This window comes from Saccopteryx bilineata, chromosome 12 (genome assembly GCF_036850765.1).
Source record: "Saccopteryx bilineata isolate mSacBil1 chromosome 12, mSacBil1_pri_phased_curated, whole genome shotgun sequence".
Classification (NCBI taxonomy): Eukaryota; Metazoa; Chordata; class Mammalia; order Chiroptera; family Emballonuridae; genus Saccopteryx; species Saccopteryx bilineata.
In genome coordinates, this window is record NC_089501.1 from 58,802,656 (window position 1) to 58,812,668 (window position 10,013).

At 60.5% G+C, this 10,013-nt stretch overlaps 1 protein-coding gene across 2 annotated transcripts; it reads right to left on the reverse strand.

The window, feature by feature from the left end:
* Positions 1–268: 268 nt before the first annotated feature.
* On the reverse strand, positions 269–9,510 carry DLL1 (delta like canonical Notch ligand 1). Of its 2 annotated transcripts, none has more exons than XM_066248286.1 (12): positions 9,348–9,510; positions 7,869–8,260; positions 7,429–7,725; positions 6,760–6,820; positions 6,297–6,554; positions 4,438–4,498; positions 3,835–3,965; positions 3,564–3,733; positions 3,236–3,452; positions 1,412–2,210; positions 1,065–1,179; positions 269–958 (listed from the first exon to the last, which is right to left on the reverse strand). In XM_066248286.1, exons 2-12 carry the CDS (start codon positions 7,920–7,922, stop codon positions 953–955), a joined length of 2,169 nt encoding a protein of 722 aa, XP_066104383.1. In that variant the 5' UTR covers positions 7,923–8,260; positions 9,348–9,510; the 3' UTR covers positions 269–952. The 2 variants fall into 2 exon arrangements, with proteins under 2 accessions (XP_066104383.1, XP_066104382.1); XM_066248285.1 differs by lacking the exon at positions 9,348–9,510 and adding an exon at positions 8,897–9,336.
* Between the last annotated feature and the right edge of the window lie 503 nt (positions 9,511–10,013).

Here is a 10,013-nt window from a genome sequence, read left to right on the forward strand (position 1 = left end):
AGAACTGAGCCTGCAGTTTCCTACCCTCGGGGGCTGCTGCTCAGGTCGTCCTGACTGGGACCTGCGGGAACGTTCTCTGAACGGGCTCATGAGTCAGGGACGTTGCTTTTTTAACCAATCCAGTGAAACCAGGCAAAGACGTTAGAAACGGAAAATCAGAACCAGCGGCGGCGTCCGTCCTGGGGGCCCGGCGGGCGCGAGCGAGCGCGGGGGCGGGGGGGGGGGGGGGGGGGGGGGGGGGGGAGTCTGCACATCTCCGGCTGTCATTCATAATATTTATTTTGGAAAAATATTTTAAAAAGGAATTTCTTCATTAACAAAACAGTAAAAAACTCAAATAACATTTGCACAATATTCCATAAATACATTTATATACAAAAAAATATAGTCACATAGACCCGAAGTGCCTTTGTACATATTTACCGGAAATTTAAATTATAAAAAAAAAAAAATGAACATCACAAAATACTCAAGCTTTACAGATATCATGAAAAATATTTTTACAAGTCCAAAAAAATAACACACATCTTTTTTCCACCTAGAAAAAAAAAAAAACCAAAAACACATTTTTAGTATCAAAAAAGATGATCAAGGCAGTGTTTGTGATTCTAATTCAAGAAAAAACTGGCTCATAAGAATCCAAAATATACACTTCAGGCAGTGCGTGCGTCTTCCGTCGTAACTAGGTCCGTTCATTTAAATATATATTCTTTAAAAGCAACTGTCCATAGTGCAATGGAGACGTCGTGAAAAGGCAGAGTGCAACGGGCCTCCGGGGTCCGCCCGAGCCCGCCGCCCACTCCACGTCGCCGGCCCGACGTCTGGGACCCTCTCCCAGCAGCAGTCCGCGAAGCTCTCCCTTTCCCTCTCAGCAGCATCCGTGGGGGCATAGATCCTTGGAATTTTATTTATTTTTTAAGAGAAACGGGAATTTTGCCATATCACCTCAATTTTACACCTGGAGGGGGGCCAAGAAGACAGAATGGAAAGTTAGGTTAACATATCAAGATCAATGTGACTTGGACCACGGGGCAGGGCAGGGACTGGGGGACACCCACACCCACCTCAGTGGCTATGACGCACTCGTCCTTCTCCGATATGACGTACACTGACTGATACTTTGTGTCTTTTGAAGTCGAGTACACAGAGTCCCGCCTTTTTCTTTCAGATATGTCTCTACTAAAAGGAAAATGAAACAGAACCACGATAAACATTTGCAGAGGAAAATGCCCAGAGCTCAGAGGAGACCACCGTCCTGCCCAGCTCGGCCTAGCTCAAAGCACCCCTTGAGGAGTATCGGGGGCCCTCCCAAGCTGGCCCTCCTACCCAGCCTGGCCCCTAGAGTCCCGAGTTTCAGGGAGCCCTCCCAGCTGGCTTCCCACCTGTGCCCCTCTCAGCCGGCAGCACGTACCCCCTGAGTGTCGGGGTGCCCTTGTCCTCCCCTGCGGAGCTCTGGGGCTGGCACTTGGTGGCATGCTTGCTATGGGGGTCCCTGGTGGCAGCGTCATCGCCCTTGAACTCCTGCACCAGGTTATAGTCCACACCGGGGTACCGGGCCTTGAGGCCGTTCTTGTCGGCTCCGTGCTCCCCCTGGAAGTCCACCTTCTTGTTGGTGTTCTTGATCTGCGCGGTCCCGATGACGCTGACGGAGATGTCCTTCTCGCGCTGGCAGTTGGCGAGGTTGTTCATGGTCTCCGTCTCCCCGCGGCGAGGGTCGGCCGGAAGCTGGCCCTTCTGCAGCCTCAGCCGCACGCAGACCACCGCGGCGGCACAGCCGAGCAGCAGCATGAGCACGAGGACCACTCCTGCGCAGACGGCCGCCCAGGGGAACGGCCCGACCTGGCCCTCCACGTACTTCTCCGTGAGGTCCACCACCACCGGCGCCGGGGGCGGCTCCGGGAGCAGGAACTGGCAGTTGGGGCCCCCGTAGCCCCGGGCGCACTCACACAGGTAGCGGCGGGCTCGCTCGTGGCAGGTGGCCCCATTGTGGCAGGGCGCGTGCTCGCACCTGCTGACGGGGACGCTGCAGTTCCTGCCGGAGTACCCGGGGGGACAGGTGCAGGAGAACTCGTTCACGCCGTCCCGGCAGGTGCCCCCGTGGGCACACGGGGAGGAGGCGCAGTCGTCCACGTTGTCCTCGCAGTGCCGCCCGGAGAAGCCGGCCCGGCATCGGCACAGGTAGGCGTCGCCCAAGTCCACGCACTGTGCGCCTGGAATGCAAGACAGCCACAGTTGCTTGTCACCCAGCAAACGTTCTGAAGCCTTCGCTGCTTGTCGGCCTCCGTGTTACACGTGAGAGGGACGAGGACAAACCAGACAGCCTTTGGCCTGAAGGAGGTCCCAGCTCAAGGCAACATTCTACTGCCTTCTCTGCACCTCCTGGGAGCCCAGCCAGCTCCGTGAATGGTGATGATGCTGCCCGTGCCCCCTGAGGAGCCACACTTTGACCGGCACGGTACACCACGCCCCCCAGCCTCTCTGAAGTCCTCACAACCACCCAATGAGGACCCAGTTCTCAGAGAGGATCAGTGGCCCAGTTACACATCCCAGGAGGACGGCAGGAGAAGGGGGATGTCTTTACAGGGCCCATCTGCTGAGCCTCCGGCTAGCTGGCTCGCTAAAAACGAGGCATCGTGCCTCTGTGAGCACAGGATGAGAGCCTGGCCCACGGGACAGCCACACCTCCAGTTCCACAGGGAGCGCGGCGCTGAAATGATTCCTCCGCTGGAAGGTCCCCTTGATTACCCTGTCTAACGGGGGACGCGCCACAGTCTTCTGGGAAGGTCCAGCCTGTCTGGGGCTCTGCTTCCCTCCCTGTGAGTTTGTCGGGGCACCCCACCCACACTTCTTCACACAGACTCCAGACGGCTGTTTGGGTGACAGTGCGGAGTTAGGCTTCCCTCCAAAACCAAGTGGCTAGAGGGCAGTTGGAGCGCCGCCTCAGGTAGCTGGGCCTCGTCTCAGAGGTTTGACCTGGAGCAAACCCTGTGGCCTCTCCACCTCTGGCTTTCCCCAGAGAACCTGAGGATAAACCCCTGGCTTGCCTTTCTTGTTACCTGGGCATCTACAGACTCAAGGACAGAGTCTCTACAAAATCTGCATTTGGATGAAAGGGCTCCATGAACTCAAGGCAGTTTGCAAAACCAGAGACCTGGTTTGGGATGACACCCGTGCTCCTGACTGCGTCCTTCATCAGCGGCGACACGTGACAGAGCCTTGCGGGGCTGCCCCTTACCGTTAGAGCAGGGGGAGGAGCTGCAGAAGTCCATCTTCTTCTCGCAGTTGAAGCCGGAGAAGCCCACGGGGCAGCGGCAGCTGTAGCCTCCCTCGGGGTGGTCTGAGCACCGTCCCCCGTTGAAGCAGGGGCCGTCCGCACATGCCATGGCACTCAGCTCACAGATTCTGCCGTAGAAGCCAGGTGGGCAGGTGCAAGAGTAGCCGTTCTCCAGATCCTACGTGACGAAGAGGATGAAAGGTCTTTCTAAAGCTGACGCAGGATACCCACGCGGGCTGTGTCCGGCCAGGGCCCGGGCGGCTGCCGAACCCACTGTGCCGGAACTCACCGTGCAGCTGCCCCCGTGCCTGCAGGGGCTGGCGCCGCACTCGTCCACCTCCGTCTCACAGGTGGGCCCCGTGTAGCCGGGCCGGCAGGAGCAGGTGTAGCTGCCCTGGCCCGTGTTGGTGCAGGTGGCCCCGTTCTTGCAGGGCTTGTGGTGTGTGCAGTAGTTGAGATCTGGGAAGGGTGAGGACAGGAAGAAAAGAAGAGGGAAACCCACGGTCAGACTCGGGAGAAGCCGGGAGTCCGGGCTGCCGGCCAGGGGACAGGAGGCTTACCCTGGTTGCAGAAAAGACCCCCCCAGCCTTCCTGACAGGTGCACTGCCAGGGCTGTTGGCAGGTGCCGTGGAGACAGCCGGGGTACCGGATGCACTGGTCGCAGTACCGGCCCTGCCAGCCCACTCTGCACCTGAGGGGAGAGATGACAGGGTCAAGGGGATGCTGACATTCCTGAGTCGCAGCAGCCAAGCACTTCCCGCTCATAGGAAACTGTCCCACAGCGGTGCCAGTACCTTTAGTTCTTAAACTGGCAGAAGAGGGACCCTTCCCAGGCCTCCCGAGGGCCTGACTCCTGGGGGCTCCGGGCAGCATTTCTAGAGGGTCCTCACGAGACTCGAATGCACCCCCACGTCCGAGAACCATGGAGCTGAACTGTCATTTTTCACCTGCTGTCTGTACGTTCCCACAGCCGGTGAGCCGAGGTGACGGACAGCGCGTGACCTTACATATTTCCACACACGTGTTAAGTAGAAACGCCCAAATCACAGCTCCCACCAGCTCCTCTCACCTGAGCTTTTCAAATGCTCCCCTAGAGCTGCTTTAGAAATGCACTCACTGTAAAAGGGCCTGAGGAAAAGAAGCAACCACCTCTGCAGACTTACTTGCATTCCCCTGGCTTGTCACAGAACCCAAGCTGCTCATCACATCCGGGCAAGCAGATTGCTGCAGTCAAGAGAAAACCCGGGGTCAGCCCAGTGCCTCCCCAGCACAGCACGGCCGGCCGCCTGCCACACAACGTGCCTGGCTGTCCGAGCCCAGCTGAGCTAATCTCTGTCCCGCCTGGTAACTGTGGACTTTACTCAGCCAGGGTGAGCATTCTTCTTAACATAGCCACTCCAGGACAAAAGACCTCGGAAGCCCCCGCCCCCACCCCATCCCCTTTTCTTCTGAGAGAGGGTCAGAAGTCCTTCCCCCTCCCCCTCCCCCACTCCCCAATTCTATGCACAAAGCTCCACCTCTTAATACCCAGAAAGTGTGTGTGTAGATAAGGGTGGACAGCTGGTCTGCAGAGTCCGGGGCAAGACAGCTGCTGCATTGTCTGCTCTCTCCCAGCAGCTGCCCCGTGCAACAATACGGGCCCCCCTCACCCCCGGCCCCCACCCCTCACACGCCCCAGCGTGTACACACCACACACACACACACATGCGCGCGCGCGCCCTTTCCGCCAATGGGGGCGGGCGGGCGTCCCTGCGCTATCCCCGCGGAGATCTAATGGACGGCACGCGCAAGCTGGGGGCGGGGAGAGACTCCAGTGTTTGAAGAAGAAGAAAAAAAGTTTTCGAGTTTATGGCTACCCCATGGCGAAGAAGAGAGAAGACAGCGAGGGTGGGAGCAGCAGGCCTTAGCCACAAGGAGGGAGTCTGGGGCTGGGGCTGGGGCGGGCTGGCTTCCTGAGCCTGGTTATGCCTGGTTATGAAACTCATTAACAAGCCGCTCCACAAGTGTTTTAAGACAACAGGGGGAGCTTCGAGTGCTCCAGGAGCTGGTGGAAAGCTGGGGAACAGTGACCTTGAAAGTGAAGAGCCACCCTTGCCCCAGACACAGACCCGGGAGACAGAGGGCAGCTTCGGAAAGGGCTGCCTCCTCCCGGGCAGGAGAAGAAAAGTTCTGTGGAGTCTGGGGGGCTCCAGCGCCCACCCTGATGCTAGAGAAAGTCGATCCCTGGGTGTGCAGGTTGCTGGGACTTAGCAGGCTGGGCAGAGGCCTGGTGGAGTCCAGCAGAACCAGTCCCAGGAGCCAGGAGGGTCCTCACAAGCTCCCACTCCCCCTGCCCTGACTCCCTGCCACTTTGGAGCAGCTGCCTAGGCAGCCAGAATACCGAGGAAGGGGGAAGGGGCAGGAGGGCAAGAGGAACCCAGATCACTTGTAAAGGTATTTCTTTCCCAGACAAGGTGCTGTGGGCACCTCCCCATGCAGGCCTGGCACGCCCAGCCTCCACATACACCCTCCCATGTCCCCAGACCCCACAAGTGACAACCTTATAGTGTGTGTACCTCACATGGGGCATTTACAAATATATGAGCTCAGGGAAGAGGCCAAGTGTACCAACTCCAAAGAGAATCAAGCACTTTCCAGTGAGATGCTGTTCCAGCAGAGAAAACTTGGTCTAAAGCAGCCCCTACACACACACAAACGCTGCTCTCTGTTCCTCCCTTCCTTCCTCCCCTCCCCTCCCTCTCCCTCACTGACTTCCTGACCCCTGGCCCTATATCCAAAATTCTCCCTGATTAAGAAGGGCAGCTTCCCATAGCGGAAGTGAGAATGTCTGAGTTGACCCCCACCCTGAGATTGGCTGACTGAGAGGTCTTGGCAAGTTTCTCCGGCTCCCTAGCCTCGGTTTACCCACAAGAACACCTCTCTAGTGCGAACAGCCCGGCTCCCGGCTCACAGAAGGCTCCCCGGCTTCCCTGGGGAAGTAGGTAAACTGAAGGAAAGCAGACTCCTCTCTGCAGGGACCCACCTTCGGTGCAGTACTGGCCTTTCCAGCCAGGGTTACAGACTTTCTCCCCTCTCTCCCCACAGGTGAAGTGGCCAAAGGCATCGTCTCGGGGGCGACAGAAGACGGAGCAGCCCTCCCCGTAGTAGTGCTCGTCACACACAAAGCGGTAGGAGTACTTGAGGTCCGTGCGGCCGCTGCTGTGCAGGTCCTGGGACCACTCCTCGCCCACCGTCAGGTGCCTCTGAGTGGCCAGGCGGCTGATGAGTCTTTCTGGGTTTTCTGTGGGAAGAGGAAGCTCCTGTCTCTTCTGACTGTGAACCCAAAGGCTGGGGACATGGGGGAGGAGGCCAGGGGCCCTCTATCCTAAAGTTCCTGCACAATGAGGATGCAGGTGTTTGTCTGTGGGAAGATATATAGACTCAAATATGTATTCACTGGGGAAGCAGTTTACAGAGTTTGGGGGCTTTTTTCCGTTAGTATTTACCTGTGGCGAGGTCATCGGGGGAATCTGTGTGCAGAGCCTCAATGATCAGAGAGAAGGTGCCCTGGGAGAAGGGGAGGAGAGGAGATGAACTAGAAATATCTCTTAAACCCTCAAAGCCTTCGGGACAAGTCAGAGAGGCCCCACGCCTGCAGATCTGCACGTGCAGTGTGTCCCGGGCTGGGTCTCTCTCCATCTGTCCCCCTGTTTTCACTTTCCTCGAGGAAATGAAAGAACTTTTTAAAGAGTGGTTTCCTGGGGTATATTTTCAGCCTGTTAGTACAGGATATCACGTTTTAAAAAACGAAAACAAAAACTGCACAGGAGCAGGCAGGACTGGAGGGGGGGGGCTGTCCTCAGTCTTCAGGGGAGGGACCCTCGGGGAGGGGGCTGACCGCTGCAAGGCTGACCACGCCACCTCAGTCTTCAGGGGAGGGACCCTCGGGGAGGGGGCTGGACGCTGCAAGGCTGACCACGCCACCGGCCTGAGAAGGACCTTCCCACAGAAGGAGCGCATTCAACTTGGGGGCTGTGTGCACAGTCCGGATACGGAAGCGCCCCGGGTCCCCGCCTCTTCGCCTCGCCCTGGCCCAGCTGTCACCCCGCCGCCGCCGGCCGGGGCCCCCCGCGCGCCCTGCCCCGCCCCGCCCCGCGCGCAGGTGCGGCGCTCACCGGCCAGGTGAAGCCCAGCGGGAAGCGGATGGGGTTGCTGAAGGCGGGGTCGGCGCCCGCGCCCTCGGGCAGGCTGAAGGAGTCGACGCCCAGCACCGGCGTGACGGCGCTGCCGTAGGTGCAGGGCGGCTCGGGGGACACGCTGGCCTGGTAGTGCTTGAGGCAGACGCGGAAGAAGGTCCTGCAGGCGCACGGCGGCGGCCCCGCGCCCCCGCGGCAGCAGTTGCGGTTGCCCAGCAGACCCTTCTTGTTGACGAACTCCTGCAGCTTCAGCTCGAAGACCCCCGAGCTCCAGACCTGCGGGGAGGACGCGGCGTGAGCGCGCGGCGGCTCGGGGGCCGGGGGTCGCGGCGCACAGTCGTCGCCGCCGGGGTCACTTCCGCTCCACAGTCCGCACCACGCCTCCTGCGACCTGACCCACCGGGCTCGTGACAACTCACCTGGCACAGCAGGGCCGAGAGCACCACGAGGGCCAGGGCGCACCGGCGGCCCATGGTGCACCGGCCGACGCGCTGGCTCTCCGGGCGTTCCACCGGCTCGCTTCCGAGAGCGGCAGCTGGGGGTGCGAGGGGCTGCGCGCGCGCCGAGCGGCGCGGGCAAGGAGACGGGTCCCGCCCCGCTGGGACGACCGGGACGCCTTTCTCCCGGGGTCCGACCCGGCTCGGTCCAGGTTCCTTGAGTCTCCGTCGGCGGCTGAGGCGGCTGGGGATGCGCGAGGAACAGGGCTCGCTCGGAGAGATCGCTCCTGGAGCGGCAACTTTCGGTTTTCTCCTCTTTCTTTCAATCCACGAGTGGGTAAGGGTCGTCTGCTTCCTCGTTTTGTCTTCGGCGTCTTCGCAGGAGAAAAAAGAAAGAGAGAGAGAGGGAGGGAGAGAGAGAACGTCCAGACAGTCAGCTTAGTTTCCAAGGCTCCTCCAGTCCTGCTGGAAGCACGGTCTGGAAATCCACGGGCGCGGCGATAATCCGGGGCCGACAGAGCGCGGTCGGGGTCACTCGGCGGCGGCGGGCGCTCCGGAAACAGCCTCGGCTCCTGGTGCGTCCTGTGCCGCCACAGAAATTCGCGTCGTTCCGACGAACCCAGCCAGTGCCATCCGAGTAAACACGCGCGGAACCGAGGCGGGTCGTGGGAGGAGGCTCTGCGCGCCGCGGCCCGTCCTTGGCGGCGATCCGCCCTGACCGCCGGGTCCAGCGGGTGCGCGCCGAGGGTCTGGCTCTCGCCGGCGCCGCGCCCTTATATTCTGCCGGCCGCCCGCATGGCTAATGAGATGCAAATAAGCAGCCCCCCAATCTGGCGAGAGCTGTCACAAAGGAGCCACTTTTCCAAACCCTCCTCTCAATGGATCGCCAAATGGTCAGTGAGCTGTAAAATGTGCAACCCTCCTCCCCGCCCCCACCCCTCCCCGCCTCCGGCCCTCCCCCTGCGCCCGCCCCCAGCCCCCCCCTTCCTCCCTCTCGACACAAAACGCACTCATTTACATTCCTGCAAAACGTTCACCGCAAGAATCCCCTCCGGTCCTGACGCTGGTGCCGCCGCCCGCGTCCTCGTCTACGACCCGGACCGCAGGCTCACGGAGGCCCACGCGAACACGCGGGGCAGCGCCGCGCCTCCCGCCGGCCGAGCGCAGCGGACTGGCGCGCTGGACGTGGCCACGGAGACTATCCCGGCCGCGGCGCCCGCAAACCGTCTCCTCGCGCGGCCGCGTCCCGGGGCTTCGGGGACCGGAGGGGGGGGGGCAAGTTAGAGGCCGGATTCCCGGCAGGCCGCCATCTCCCGGGCGGCCTCTCCGAAGGAGGAGTCTCTGGGAGCGGGGACCCGGGGCACGGTAGGACAGGGGCGGGTGCGAGCAGCGGGCAGAGAGTGGCGAGAGCGCAGCGGCAGTTTCGAGAAGTTTGAGAAGGTCTGACACCCATCCACCTACCGGCCGAGGGCGGCCACTCTGCGTCTGGGAACGCAGAGCCCGCTTGCAGGGCGGGGCCGGGGGAAAGCAAGGTGCCCCCGGAGACCCCGGTGTCCCCGCGGCCGCTGGGGGGCGGGGCCGGGTAGAGCGTCCCCCCCCCCCCCAGCCGGGAGTTCCTGACGCCTTAAACTACAGCCACCTCCCCCTAGAACGCACACTCTTCCCAGCGCGATTCCCGGCCACCGCCACCTTTCCTGGGTGTCCAGCCCCTGGTTCCTGGGTTTTTCCCCCTTGGCCTCCCTCCGACTGCTAAAAAGTGAGTTCGGTGTGTGTCGTTCGCGTGGCTGTCATTAAGGCAGTCTGTTATTGTGAGAGCCTGAATCAGTGGCTCTTTGTGCGCTCAGCTGTATGGTAATGCAGACCGCACCTGCTCCCCGCACAATGCAGAGAGAAAGAGCTCCCCTCCGCGCGCGCCGCGGCCTCTGCAACAATGTCCGGCACATGCTCCGGAGACCTCCACTCGGCCCCCCCAACCCGCAACCTTTACACCACCGTCACCTTATTAGGTTTTTACACGTCCATCAGACACTGCAACTTTTGTTTTCCTTTTTTTTTAAAAGGGAAATGAGTTTATTGGGAGGGCTGAGAACATACGTATCAAACAATGAATTATCTAAATTGCTCTCC